The sequence below is a fragment of the Podarcis gaigeae genome (assembly GCF_964106915.1).
Source record: "Podarcis gaigeae genome assembly, chromosome: 6".
Classification (NCBI taxonomy): domain Eukaryota; kingdom Metazoa; phylum Chordata; class Lepidosauria; order Squamata; family Lacertidae; genus Podarcis; species Podarcis gaigeae.
Genome location: NC_139682.1, coordinates 51,008,090 through 51,023,521, shown reverse-complemented (window position 1 = coordinate 51,023,521; position 15,432 = coordinate 51,008,090). Strand labels below are relative to the sequence as shown.

General features: G+C 44.5%; 1 protein-coding gene across 13 annotated transcripts in view; it reads right to left on the bottom strand.

Annotated features, from left to right (window-relative positions):
• Positions 1 to 15,432, bottom strand: part of RNF220 (ring finger protein 220) — a 332,264-nt gene that overhangs the window by 111,642 nt on the left and 205,190 nt on the right. For all 13 annotated transcript variants that reach the window (XM_083742420.1, XM_083742422.1, XM_083742424.1 and 10 more), the window contains one exon: positions 4,451 to 4,580. In XM_083742420.1, the coding sequence (XP_083598546.1) occupies positions 4,451 to 4,580 (130 nt within the window). The remainder of the gene's footprint in view (positions 1 to 4,450; positions 4,581 to 15,432) is intronic.

Genomic DNA, 15,432 nt, shown 5'->3' with positions numbered 1-15,432 from the left:
CCCCCTCCTCCCTCCCTTTTTAAGCGAAGGATATAAATTGAAAGAAAACAAAACTACAAGCTTCAGCTTGGAGGGGATTAACTCCGTCCACGCTGGCATGTCCTTCTGAAAAACAAACAAGCTTCTATCTTACTTTTACAGGGCAGTTTTGGAAATAGATGCAACATTTTGTGGCAAGGTAGGTGCTAGGCACGGCTTTTAAATTAAAGAATATTAGAAATATCATTGGAGGCAATATAGTCCAATCCCCTGCCCCAGCAAGCTTTCTTCAGACTAAAACACTCTGGATAGTTGCCTATCTAGTTTCTTTTTAGGGCTTATTCAGCCACTTCCCCTCTATTGGGCAATACTAAAGCAGGCTACCAATGTCACATGCACTTCACTCATTGTTCAGCCCGCAGAGGATAGCCTTGCTCAGAGGAACCGTTGTGCTCCAGTTCACCTCCCATTCAAAAATATGCAGGACGTCCAATCAGGCACAAATACAACAGACTGCACATTCACTGGATAAACAGCCAAACACTATACCTTTAGAGCAAATTCGAAGCACATTCTTCAGAGAATTCTGAACACTGTTGTTTGTTAAGGTTCACTGGGATTGTAACTCTTTGAGGGGAAAGAATGTGTTTCAGATGTGCTTTAATGGCATAGGGTGTACATAGCCGGAGCAAGGGCAAAGCTGTTGCAGTGGCCAATTGGCTCAGATTCTAATAAGCAACTGGGCTACATGGCCAGTGAGACAGCTGCAACTTGCTTCACACCTGTTGAGGGTTTAAAAAATGCCTTGCTAGAGTGTTCCTACACTGGATCTACAAAATGAGACAGTGCTAATTCTGGAGATAATTAAAGCAAAACTAACAAAAAGAAGTAAGGCATGTGTGAAGAGGAAGGTTTGTCATTCAAAGTTCATGACAAAGTCCCAAATAAGCCAAGGTTGAATTTATTTTTCTCTGGTAGAGGGGACAAAGCCTGCTGTAACAGATAAGTCTGTTGTTTGGGGATGGAAAATGATTTGCGCACCCAAGCAAGGGTTGAATTAGAAACTGAAGTGAGGTGACACAGAGTCAGCCATCTCAATTAAAAATAGAAACAACACTCCTCTTTTGTTCTAAGATACTACAATTACACATCTCAAGTCCAAGACATAGAATCATAGAATTGTAGAGTAGGAAGGGACCCTGAGGGTCATTTAGTCCAATCCCCTGCAATACAGGAATCTCAACACGCCATCCAATTCATGGTCTGAAGGCATATGGTACAGTAACATTACTGCAGCTAAACAGATCTGAGTCTGGTTAGTGAAAGGATGGGGGCTCCATGATGGAAGAAAGGCAAGTCATAACTGAGAAAACAAACAAATATCATGTAAATTGAAGTGACGTCATAATCTCTGGTGAGAAAATGCCATCTACTGAGTAACACCAGTAAGGAGATGTAGCTGTAACATCCCCCAGTGCCTTGTTAATGCAGATAACGGTTGTTACCTCAAGATGATAACCCTGGAATCATTACCTCTAAATCTTTTTGGCTGTGTAAATAAGCCTTTAGAGGCCACAAACCATGGAGCCACTGGTGCTTTTCATAAACACTGGAGTTAAATGCTTCTGAGTAATGTCCAAATCGCTTTACTGTGCAGTGTTCACACCGATGCCCTGCTGAGAAGACAATATGGGCCAGGGCATTCTTTGTGTGGCCATGACCAGGGAAGGCTGCTTTTTTCATCCCACACCACAGGAGGTTTCCTTTACCCTAATGTTTATTTAATAGCTGAAACAACAATCTGTGGTTGGGCACATCTTCCCTTTAAAAAAAGAAGATGATCCTTCCCTTTGGCAAGCGAGGTTCTTCCACTTCCCAGGATGATTTTCCCATACCACAGTGATTAGTAACAGCTGCTGGGCCATTTTGGTAACGACTGGAGTTTGGCAGAGAGGTATGTTGGGCTCCTGTACTCTAGCCCATCACATTTATAAGCCTACATTTTATTTTCAAGTTTATTGGCTTATTTGAGATTAGTTATTAGCTTCCCTTTCTCATTATGGATGGCTTCTGTTTCACAAGTCCTTTCTGTGTCCAGGGTCACAAGCTGGAAGGATGGTGCCACCATCTTGAATACACAAAGCACCACACACACACACACACACACACACACACATGCATGCACACACAGAGTGAGATTTGTGTTGAAGATGGGCAAGTTCATGTAAGAGGCCATGTTTATATACCATGTTCTATGCAAGGAAGCCCTGAACCCCTGTTCCCATGAGACACAAAAGCAGCCTGACATTTAAGGTGGCTTGTTCCCACTGCCAGGCTGGGGCAGGATGCGGCAGCGGGCTGGTGATTAGCCCCTGGGGCCTGATCTGCAGAGGAGACTGAGCGTTATCTATTGCAGCATGGTAGGAGTCATTAGTTAATAATTAATAAAGACCCTGCTATTGCTCTTCCCCATGCATGCAGCCTTAGCGGGCAAGGGCTAGGAGTAAGCTGTCTCCCCCTTTAACTGCTGTGGTTATTTAAAGGAATAATGCCATTCTTTTTCATTTGTCAGCTGGCCCACAATGGCCCTTGTCAGCCTTTATGATTTAGTGTTTCCTTTCCTTTCCCATTAAACGCCACCTCCCCCCCACCTCCCTGCCTCACGCCAGCCACAGGCTGCTCTCGGCCAGCTCCACTCCAAGACTAGCCTCGCTCTTTCCACAGGCTCCTCTGAGCGCTAATTGCTTCTGTTCATTTAAACCTGTTCGTTAATTTGCTGTGGCCCTTTATTAAGTTGGATGCAGCCCAAATTACACCATAAATTATGCGTACAAGGGAACCGGGTGTCACATGGGATAAATGACTTGGCTGTTGCCTCCCCCCCACCACTCCTCTTTCCTCCCATCTGAGAAGTGGCAGATTCTGGCTCGGTACTGGATCCTACATCGGTATGGATCTGGGAGGTCTTGGTCCAGCCTGAATTCAGTAGGCCCCTCTTTTTATACCCTGTGGAAACTGGTTCCTTACACCTGTGTCCAATAATCCCCCTTGTTACACTGAGAAAAGACTCCAGGCTAAGCTGGGCCCTCTTTTCGAACCTTGAGGGGTGGTCTGTTGAGGTGGTGGGCGGTCCAAAACCTGGTTGTTCCCTGCTTCCTACTGTTCCCAGCCACCTGATGACATCACCTTGCTGCCATCGGCAGCCTGATCTCTTTCTTCACCTTTTAATGACCGGGGAATTCATTAATAATTGAAATAAACACGCTCTCTCCCAGGCTGCAGTTTTATTAAGGGAAGGCCAGGGATCTGCCAACCCTTGGCTGCAGCGATTTCCTAAATAACTGCTAGCAGTTAAAATGCAATTATTATTTTAAAAAAAACACAGAGGACTTTTGCTGCGCTGGTGAAAGCAGCAGCAGCAGGCAAGGGAGAGGCAGCCTCAGGGCAGGTGGCAGCCTCTGGGAGGTGGGCTGGTGGACTCCACCTTTGTGTCCACATGCTTAACCTCTTCTCTGCTGCAAGAATACCTGAATAAAGGAGGCTGCTGTTCATAGGAGTCACGAAAGGGGGAACCTGGAGAGGCAGTAATTCCCCACCAAAACTCTTTGGCAGTGCTGTTTTCCATATTGGTAAGATCACACATTTGTTTTGCAATTGATGAAAGCCGGGGGGAGGGGATCAGAGATTTCAAACCTTTCAATTTCATTTTCATTGGCAGGCTAGGCCAGTATGGAATTTACAGGTTAAGAGATAAAAATGCATGCTGGGAGTTTCGTGGAGCTTTCCCTGAAACCAGTGAAGCAGCACCAGAGACATCAATGCAGGCAGGGCTGGCTACACAGAGAAGCAGCCTGAGAGCTAGTGAAGTATTCCCAGTGTCCCCCACATCGGATTTAGGGCAGTGCCGGCAGTTCCCCCCCAAAAGGGCAGCGAGCTGAGGGGGCGCAAAATTGAGAAGATCCATTTTGGGGCACCAAATTTTGTGCGCGCTCAGGACACCATATTACCAAAGATTACCTAATTCTGTACCTGGTGTATCAAAGTTGTTGTTTTTTAAAGTGCCCTTGAGAAAGAATCTCCAAAAATGTGTTGCACTCACAATAAATCTTGTGTGGTATGATCAATCAGGAAAATAACATTGCCTGAGAGCCTTGGTAGGGAATAATTTGCAACACCTAAAGTTTCCTCCCTCCTCCTTTTTGGGGGTGGGAGAAGCATCTCAGATTGATTATTGATTATTACTGAAGACACATGTTCAAAAGAAGAGTACACAGATAGTTTAATGTTCTAAAAATCTGCAGTAAGAGTTACACTCCTCACCAAGGTGTACAAGAACAAATTTTTAGATTGCTCAGCTGGTACATGCCACACTGACTATAGAGGGAGGGACCCACATTAGCTGTGTCTTGGGGTTATGCACACTGATGCTTTTGGTCGTACGTGGGTTAGTGAAGACCCTGGCTGTCCTTACCTGATGTTGAGCTGTGTTAACTTCTCCATTTCTTGCTCCATGTGTTCCTGCAGCTCACCTGGGCGAAGCAAGACCTGACAAATGGGGCAGATGGGAGCCTGGCTGTCAAAAAGTGTTGCCTTCTTTTTGCCTGTAATGGAACACAAGGTAGAGTACTGAGTTTCAGGTACCCTCAGATCCATTCATTAGTACCATCCCACCACTCTTGTAGTGTGGAAATAGAAAGTGTTTTAGAAAAACAACAACCCACAAACATATGCAGTCTCAGTTACTGGCTCAGTAGCCAATTTGTGTCTCTTCTACCCACTGGCTTTTCTGAATGCCGCTCCTTGTCTGTTTCAGGAGTGCACTTGTAGGCCACACACCATTGGCTAAGTTCAGCAGAACTTTGGACCTATGTAATGGGCTGCAGCAGCTGGCCCTGGCTTAGGATTAGACCCTTATAAGATTGGAAAGGGGTGACTGTGGGGAGGTGCTGAGGGAAGTTAGCTTGAAGAAATTAACTTCAGCTTCTTATCCTATAATTAAACATGGCTGAAGGAGGCAATTAAAGGGAGAGAAGGAGCACTTCTAGCAGCTAGGGGAAATTACTAGGGCAGCCTCTTTCTGCACCATCGGCCAAGAAGCAAGATGCCCCACCTCCTACTACCATGAGACAGAGAGAGAGACAGACAGATTGACTATGACTGCTGCTTACCACTGCTTGAAGTGGCAGCAATATCATATTTGCACTTTTCTAACGTTACCTATACACAGCTACTACAACAACTGAGGGCAACTCCACACAAGACAATTTGCCTACATAAATATCACTTCCTTACAGAACTGTTGAGAGTACACAATGTATTTCTATAATGGGGTCCTTGGGCACACACCCAGTTTTCTTACATGAGAATTATATCCATGAAGGAAATTCATTTTGCATGAAATGGCCTTAAAAGTGAGAGAGTCTTACAACAGTATATTTTACTCAGTATCAATATTCTAACTCTTTGTCCCCAATCGCCCTGCTAGGAACCATGCCATTGATTTCTCTGGTTGGAACAACCTCAGAAGGCACTAAGCAGAGGCAGAAACAATGTGGTTTTAAAATAGACTTCTATCAAAAGTGCAAGTAAGGATTAAGTCATAGTAACCTTCCACGAGCAGAACTAAAGCACTTCTACCACTCAAGTTAGCACTCAAGCCATGTAAACAAACTTTCAGGGGAGAAACTGGATATACATGGCTCCTTGTAAGCTTGAGATGATTCAGAAAAGACAAGCAACTTCCTTGAATGACTTGTCACGTGTGCGTGTGCGTGTGCGTGTGCGTGTGTGTTGATGAACAGGATACTGAAAACCTAAGAAATATATGGGTATTTTTGAAGGTCTCCCAAGCAGAAGACCATCTTTGCTGTGAGTCCTGCAAGACCTGCTCCCTGCTTTGCTGGCCTATTTCTACCTGGCCTGGGAGGGTGGGTCGCTGACTGATTCCAGCCACAGAAACAGCTGTTGCTACTAAAACGGTCAGAGACCATCTTAGCTGTGAATCTGCAGGGCTGCTGCTCAAGATGCCTAGAGGCTATCAGGATGGAGAGTTTTTGCTGGAGTCAAGATTTCATTTTGGAAATGCTGTTACTGGTACAGAATAATGCTTTTGTCTCTTTACTGTTAGACCTTATTATGAATTATGTAGAGATTGTTTATTTTATTATATATGTATTAAGATGGTTTCATTTATTGCTTATAACTTAAGTTTTGTTATATTTTTGTAATTATGTAAATCTTTTGATGTTGTAAGCCACCTTGAGTTTAACTGTAGAAAGGCGACATACAAATAAACGATTGTGATGAAATGTTTTTTATTAGCACTAGAAATTATACCAACCCTATTCGGCTTCTTCTTCTGGTACAAATTCAACCAGTCACAACCTCAAAAGATACTGAGAGCTCTGAACTAGCAGGGACAGTGATTTCTGTACCATTTCAATAGCCTCAAAAAGACCTCCATGGCCTATTGCAGCACAACCGAATTTTGTTGACAAGCAGGCAGCAGTTTGGCTTTCTATGTTTTCTATGTTCTACAACTAGTTTCTTTCCCTGCTCAGAGATGTTACTACACTCTGCATTAGAACATGCAGCACCCTGCTAACGTATAAATATTTTTTAAAGGCAAACAACCAAGTGACCAAAGACATTATTAGACAGTTGCAGGGCTGCAAGCACGAGCTCCATAGCTGTGATAGCTGCTCTGGTCGTCAGAGGGCGTAGCACACCCAGATCTGAAGGCTGCGGTGAAGGGAAGCATGCTTTATAGTTTCCTATTGTCATCTAATGTGAAGCGTTCCTGCTGGATTATTTATTTATGTATTAGACATGGATCAAATTGGTTAAATCCGCGCGAGAGGCAGTAATGCGCCATAAAGCAGGCTGCGTGCAATATGGCCTTCCAATCAAAAGCCAAAAGGTGCCATTTTATGGCCCCAAGCAAAAAGCACAGCCCAGTTAAATGAATCCCCTTGAAAGGAATAGACCTCCCAAAGGAGAAAATGTTGGCACAAGCGCTTTGCCGGGGCTACATAAACAGGTGTAGGGGGGAGGCGCTTTAACAGGACTGAATAAGTTTGGAAATAACCTTGACTCATCCTTGCCTTCAAATTATGCACAAGGCCATGCTTCAGGGGAGATGTCTTTCACCAGCAATGTCCCCACTATATAATACACTCACTAAGTGCACCACAGAACCCTTTATGGGAATTAGGGTTTTATTTCTCTCTATACATATTGAGGGCATTGAACTGAGGGCACCTTACTCAAGGCTTCTTCTCCGCCTGCTGTAAACTACCACACCATCGCTCCCTTTTATAACTAAAACTGCAAACAGTGTTTGAATTATCAGAGTTCAGGGGGGAGGAGGGGCGTAGTAGAGGTCTTATATCAGGATGGAGTGAAGGGGTACTGTTATGAGGTAGCCCAAAGAACCTGAGTCCCAGGTCTTTTTTGTAGGCCCCTGGTTCCTCTGCCTCTTCCCCTCTTCTTTTCAAGGAATTTAATATGTTGTTTTTAATTTTGCATACTGACATGCTAAAAAGTGCATTGCAAAGACACCCCGGCTACATGCCATCTTGATTTGTCCAGTGACACTCAATTTAGATTGAATATGTACATAAGCAAACAAACAGGGTGGTGTAGTGGTTAGAGGGGTGGACTAAGACCTGGAAGACCAGGCTTCAAATGGCCACTCAGCCATGAAGCTCGCTGGATGACCTTGGGCCAGTCACTCACTCTTAGTCTAGCCTACCCCACATGGTTGTTGTGAGGATAAAATGGGGAGGGAGAAGAACATGTATGCCCCACTGAGCTCCTTGGAGGGGGCATAAATGTAATAAATAAACAAAATATGCTGCAGTTCATACCAGCAAATTATTCAGATTATTCTTATTCAGGCATTGTTAAACTCCTCTTCCAGAACAGAGACAGACTGCTGGTCTTTACCACCATCACCCCTGCTATAAGCCCTGCTATGGATCAGAAGGAGAACAACTGGCCTGTTTTGCAGTGCTCACTGTTGCTCCATCACACACAGAGTGCTGCTGCTTTTCAATAATAGCCAGACCTAAACAATCCTCTCACATTGACTGGGAGGGTGAGCAATCCCAGCTTCCTCTTGGAGCCATTCCACTTTTGTATGGTCAAAGTCCAAAATAACCCCAGAAGGTCCCCCACTGGCTGCTATTTATAACTATAGTCCCATTAGTGTAACAATGCTGGTGTCTGAGACCTCCCTCCTAAAACAAACAGGCAACCTTTGAGCAAACGGGAAATCCTGCAGGATCCCTGCTGCAGTCTGCATGGTTGGATGGGTAAACATGCAGGGTGATCTTGCTGTCCCCTTCCCACAGCATTTCAGAGCATGAAATGTTCCTTGGAGCTGCTTCTCTGTCCATCACCACTAGATGTGACCCAGAGCCACGAAAGGACAATCAATTCAATGCTCTTCAACTTTAATGGGGTTTCTGTCCCATCTTCTTCTGGGGGCAATTTCTTCATTATTTTCCTTGTTTTGGCAGAAAAAAAATATGATTTTAAATTGCTTGTAAGAAAACCCCACACACATTCTCAGCTGTTAAAAAAAATTAAAATACGAAGCCAAGGTTTTGCCAAAAACTACAGTCCCGCATGCTGATCATCTGATCGCCAGCAGAGGGCGGCATAGAAACAAAACTAGTTACTAGATTAGTAACCCGTATGGGTGCCCATCTTTTGCTGGCCTAAGATCGAAATGGACTTTTCAGATCACTTAATTTATGTGACACTGGGAGGGAGAGATTGCAGACTCACTGTAGGAAAAAAGGACCCATTTCAAGGGTACACTTGAAATCATTTCATCCAGAGGGTTGCCAGAGTGACTTTAGCACTGTGAGTCAACCAGCACCCAAGATAACATCTGCTCCTTACAGAGGCACCTCCCGCAGAACCCACCAGCTACAGTTTTCTGTTTCTTCCCAACTTACGCCTGTTGAAGGAAATACGAAGGCAGCTGAGAGTGTGGTGCCAAGCAACCAACCACACTACCCGGTCTGTGCCAAGTCTGAGTATGCCATTGTGCCAGGAGCTCCCACGCCCCCATATTTCAGCCAAGGCTGCAGGCTTCAAATGGCCCCTTTCAAGCTTTGTTTTTGGCAGCTGTGTTTGTGTTTGCTTGGCCTCCCTGCCTGTCCTTCCCTTCCCTTTGGCCCCTTGTAACTCAGCAGGGTTCATCTCCAGTGTTTACCCTCCTTGGCACGGCTGTTCTCTCCCCTGCAGCCCTTGGCTTGCTAACACTGCAAAGATGAAAAGGGCCAGCCACGTCCCTCTCCTGTGTGTGCAGACTCCCCTGGGCTCCAAATAAATGCTTCGTTCTAAGTGTTTGAAACTGAATATTTCCTGTCCTGAAAGCGGGACAGAGGGGGGTTGGTACTTCAACACAGAAACCACAAGAGCAGCTCTGTGAAATCCCTTCACACACCACAGCCTTAGGTGGGTCTGTCTGGGCAACAAGAACACACCTGCTGGCAGCCTGTGAAAAAGGAGGCATGGTGGTTGCATCACTGAGAACTGAGCAACTTTATCACTTACCCAGGAGGAACCTCTGCATGTATGAATGTGCCTAGAATTGTCTCAAGTTATATGAAGACATTTGCAGGGCCAATGGGTCTGCAGCGGCACCATTTCCTGTCCCCAGTGGCTTTTTCATCCTTTCTGCTGTTAGATGTAGCCAAAATTGCTGCCAAATTAAGGTACAGGCACATTGTGTAGATGTCATAACAATAAAACATCTCTTCACAAAAGGCTGGAAGGGATACTTGTAGTAATGCCCCATATTGGAATAAAAAAATGAGTTTATTCCTGAAGCATTCCAGAGACGTCACCACCACTTTTGTGGGACAACTGTAGAAAATTTTGAAAATTTACTGTGTGCATACAGTACAGACTGCTTTCTGAATATATCTAGGACGCATCTGAGTATTTTTTGAATTTTAGACATTTAAATAATAATGCATGCTAAACGGGTAAGGCGTAATAATACAAAATATGGCTGTATAGGAGACAGTGCATAGCTGTGAGGAGGAAAGGGGTTTATTGTAGTTGTTTTCTAACCAATATCTATATATAGAGGATTCCTCACAAAACCGAGATAAAACCAATAACGATCTTACTCTGCTGTTATTAGCAGCAGCTAAATTAGTGATAGCAACATACTGGAAGACTCTAGATACAAACCTTTTTGAAGCTTGGTTGTCAGAAGTATGGGACATCACCCTTATGGAAAAATTAACTATTTTACAAAAGGAACATCACACCAGGGCGAAAGCGAACACCTTCTATACAATATGGTATGCTTGCATTGACTGTAAAATCAATTGAGCATGGTTTCCCTCCACCATCATCACATGGAACACTATGGAGCAACACCTTTATTTGACTGCCTATATTAGAATATAAGTGACTACAAATTTCAGCTGATACTTATTTACTTCATTAACTAAGCTCTGTATTCTGTCTAGATAACTGTTTATCCTTTTTATGTTCAGTACTCAGTTCAGAAAATCAATAAATATATTTTTAGCAAAGGGAAAAAAGAAGAAAGGATTCCTATATGCAAACTAAGGCGTTGGCTGCACTACTTTTTTTTATCCAGCGTGGTTGTGCATGATGGTGCTTCACAAACATGCACAACTACGCCAAGCAAATGCACATTGAGCTGTGGCTCCCTGTTGAAGCAATACCCAAGAATCTATATTGCAAATCAGGGCAAATATTTCATCACACCACTTGGGTCTGAATGACTGCATTGACAGTGTCCCAGCTTCTCTAATTTTAAGGTGCAAATATTTTACCACTTGCTCCCCCCCCCCACTTACTGCCACTTCTACACAAACTCAAAGAAGCAGTGCTGCAGACACTCTTACTGTGTTTGCCCCTCTGTGAGTTATGGTAGGTGTGGAGATGCTCCCCAACACCACAGTAATCTGCCATGTTTACACAGAGCCTGAAAGACAGTGCCCCAAGATAAGGGCAACATGCTCCAGGATGCAAACAGATTCGTAGGTGCTTTGCATGGAAGTAATCTGATAGCCAACGCTTTGTGACAACATACCCTTAATTTTCAGCAACAAAGGCTGCTTTCCAGCCAAACAGCAAAGCAAAGCAATTTCACTCTCGCTCTCTCACATTTCATAAACATGTGTCTCACTTAACAAATCTACCCAAATCATTTACTCTGAAACGCCCCAGAATAAATGAGCAGCCCTCTCCCCATAGCAGAGACCTGTTGCCTGACAGGCTGTGAAGAAGCCTAGTGGCAGAAACATAATAGAAATGCTGACACAGCCTCAGGGTCTGTAATCAAGCTCCTGAAGGTTCTGTGGGGATTATTCTTCCCTTGGTGATGGGCCTGCTGTTATTCCTTGGCTGATAGCAGGTGTCTGCCGTGACAAGCTGCCTCTCCCTCCAGCTCAGAAAACAATCATTCTAAGGAGGGTCCACATTAGCTTTGGAGCAACCAAATGATGCTTCTGCACCCAGAAACACTGCCGGCTCATGGCTGTAAGGAGGCACTCATATACAGTTTGCTTGTTTGTTTTTATTCTAAGCATTTAGATCCAACCCTTTAATGACGTTTTCCCCTAGGGATCTGACAAACTTGCCCAAACACCCAATCCCTATAAGGCAAGCTGAATTGTTCAGGCTACTGATATCAGCTGAGTTCGCTTGTACCTTCTTCTTTTGGCAATTTCTTGTTTGGCACCAAAGAGGACACTGAACTTCTTGCGCATAGCAGTCACTGTCTCCCGAGGATGATAATTACATGACAATTAAGAGGAATTTGTTCAGGTGTCAAAATAATGCATCCAAAAGAGCACAGGGATGCAGACTCAGGGGGAGATCAAATTTAGCCGATGTAAAGATGTGCAAGACAGATTGCTAGTCAAAACAAATTAGTTATCGCATAGTACACTTAAATACCATTGCATACTGATGTATCAAGTGGGAAGGAACCACAAAGGCTCTCTAAGGCAGAAATCTGAAGAAACTTAAGACAGAAAAGTGACATTGCTTCTGTAACTTCCCTAGACAACTTATATCACAGTCTGGTCATGCTTTCTGTTAGAAGTTCAGAATAGATTTATGCAACTACGGGCACATTCACACTTCTGTTTGGTCCATGTTTTATTCTGTTTCATGTTTTCTAGGCACAGGTCTGAGAGGTTTTTTTTTGTTAATCCCGCTGGACACAAGTACACACCTCAACAAATGGCTTACTTTAGTTTTTTCTGCCTTTTAAGTGCCGCCCCTTTACCCTCTTTTCCTCATACGGGCAATGGCAGTTAATACTACCAAAAGCAAGGCAGGAGACAAGGGTCAGAGGGAAAAGGGCAAATGCGGAATACGCAAAAACAGTGTTTGACTGCCCTTGCCTGGCCTTGAGTACATCATAAAATCCAAAGAGAGAAATGGACACAAAAGCCTTGAACAGTAACCTCAGTAACCCTAACCCTAAAACAGGATCTTCCATACTTTAAATCTGTATCACTCAGATTTCAGCCTACCACAACCATATCATTAAAGTACCAGCAGAGAACTTATCCCTAGAAAGCACAAGCCAATGAGAAAATCCACTGCTTGGATTACAGTGGTTGAGACTGGGCCCAGCCCCCTTAACTTTTGTGATGTTCTGCTTAGCTACAGATTTAGAAGACTGCAGGGGAAACACATTGTGATTTGGCTAAAATTGGTGGAAGCAGGGAGTGGGGCTTGTGGATTTCACTAAAGCCCCCTTACTCTTTTCCCCATAATATGACATCTTAAAAATGGGATTCTGGTACCCACCCAATTCCTGTGACTGTATTTACAACAACTCTCTTCGTGCTCCAGATGCAGATGCACACACACCTCTAGCCACTAAGCAACTGTCCCACACAATTCTATACCCTGTGGATCAGTTGCAGCAACAGTGAGACCCCTCCTCCCTGCCAGCTTATATACCCTCCCCTGACAGGTTGTGCACACACAACCTGAGACGCTTCCTGCACAGAAGTTGTCACTGTTCGAGGAGACAGTGGGGCAGAGAAAGGTGAGGAGTCCACAGACCCATCTGTCACCTGAACAGTCTTTTCCTCCATCCTGGACTGCCCTGACTCTCCCTCTTCCCCCTTGCCCGGGTCCTGCCTTGTGGGCAGCGTCAAACCCCATATGTCACTGGTCCCCTTTCCTGGGTCACTCCCCTTGACCGCTGCCTCCACCACACACACTTCGGAGCCCTGCCAGTCCCTGACAAGATGATAAAGCGTCTGGAAACCAAGTTTTATGAGGAACAGTTGAGGGAGTTGGGTATGTTTAGCCTGGATAAGAGGAGAGTGAAGAGGAGAGAACAATATTCAGATGTCTACAGGGCTGTCACATGGAAGATGGGGAAAGCTTGTTTTTGCCTGCTCTTGAGGGTAGGACTCAAGGCAATGGTTTCAAGTTACAAAAAAGGAAATTCTGACTAAACATGAGGAAGAATTCTCTGACAGTAAGAGCTGTTCAACAGCAGAACCAACTCCCTCAGAAGGTGGTGTACTCTTCTTTATTGGATGTTTTTAAGCAAAGGTTCATTGGCCATCTGCCATGGATGCTTTAGCTAAGATGTTTGCATTGCAGGGGGTTGGACTAAATGACCCTCAGGTTCCCTTCAAACTCTACACTTCCATGCTTCTAAATTCTCAAACAGAACGACCCCCTCAACCCCCCCCCAAAAAAAAATTCCAGAAAGTTTAGCCATTTGTTTAACCGCTTATTTGAACCATGTATGAAAAACTGCCTACTACTTTGGAGCATTTTAGGAATCACATCTTTTGTTTCCTCACGTCCCGAGAAAACATCTACTACAACATTTAAATAGTCAGGACCTTAGGGAGGGTGGATCTTTGACACACAGCGCTACTTCTGAAAATGGCAGGCTCCCCTTGACAATGCCTAGTACAACTTACTGTGTGTCTTGCCACAAGTGTGGTGGAGAATCACACTGTTTAATGATGTCAGGATACAGGGGGAGTTGAACTAGAGGCTGGAGAGAAGGGGGAGTTTAACTGAAGGCTTAGTTCCACCCTAGTTTAAAGCTTAGTTCCATGCTCACTGAGGCTTATGTAGAGATAAGGAAGAGCACAAGTTTGCTAGGATTACAGTCACAGGTATGGTACCCAGTGAGTTCAGACAGCAGAGGTCTGTGCTTCTGCTGAACAGTGCCAACTCCATGGCCCCTCCAGCCCAATATTCCATGTCCAGGAGTGCTCAGCGCTCCGTTTCTGCCACAAGGAGCTGAGTCTCCAGCTCCTGATTCTAAGCCCACAGCTGCCCATCCTCAGCAAGAGGAAGATGGATTGAGCTGGGCAATAATTTAAGAAACTGAGCGAGTCTGTACATCCAATCACTTTACAAATCAGGAGAAAGGGAGAGAGGAGGAAGGGGGGAAGGGGAAAGAAGTGAAAAGGCCGTGCAGGGAAATGCATCACAATTACTGTCTAGTCTCTAATGAGGGGCCTGTCAGGAGGCTGTCATCCTGCGGAAAGCCACCTACTCAGAGAGATTCAATAAAAAAGTAGCAGAGAGATAAAAAAGAGATATATTTCAACCCCTGCTAATATTCTTTTCATTTGTCCCAGCACAAAATAAGATACTGCACTTAACCAGCTCGGTTAAAATGAAAGGGGGGGAGGGGGCTGCGTTGATCAATACCGCTAAAAGCTGGGCGACACAGTGATGGAGTGCAATTTTTTTGTCTGTGCTGAAGCCTAGTAGAGGCCCAGGCTGTGTAATTTATGATTCGCACGCACGCCAGCTAACTAGAGGCTGACAAGACAATGAATTCTCGATGAGAAGGAAGAAAGAAAGAAGACACCGTGGCAGAGATCTGAAAGAAAGAGCCACACACACCAGCCTGTCTTTCCTGAGCTCTTCATTCCCTAAGCCCACCTGGGCAGCCAGCTCCATGAGCAATGGAGGGAAAGTGTTGCCCTCATCCCAGCAGAGAAAGAATGGAAAACTGGTAACATACCTAGATTCACTAACACTAAACTTTCCACACTTGTCACCTCATTCTATGCCATTTCCCATGGTCAATCTGAAGAAATCCAAGCTTCAAAGGAAGGCAGATATGGTCAGCATATATAGAGACCTTTGCCTAGTGTCTGGGGCAAAGGATCTGAATAATGCTAAATTTACATATTGACTGGCTTGTATAGGTGCTTCACTTGATGATATGATGACCTCCTATGTATAACTTTCTTTGTATTTCCTTTAACTGTTCCCTCTCCTTTCCAGGCTTCCTTTCCTTTCCTTTTACCAGGTTACTGGTGCATTTATGTTAGTATTGTGGAAGATGTTATAAGCTTATTCAATAAAACAATAATTAAAGGGGGTGGGGGGAAGCTTTAAAGGAAGCCACCAGACCACTCTTTCCATGCTGGGGAGCAGCCT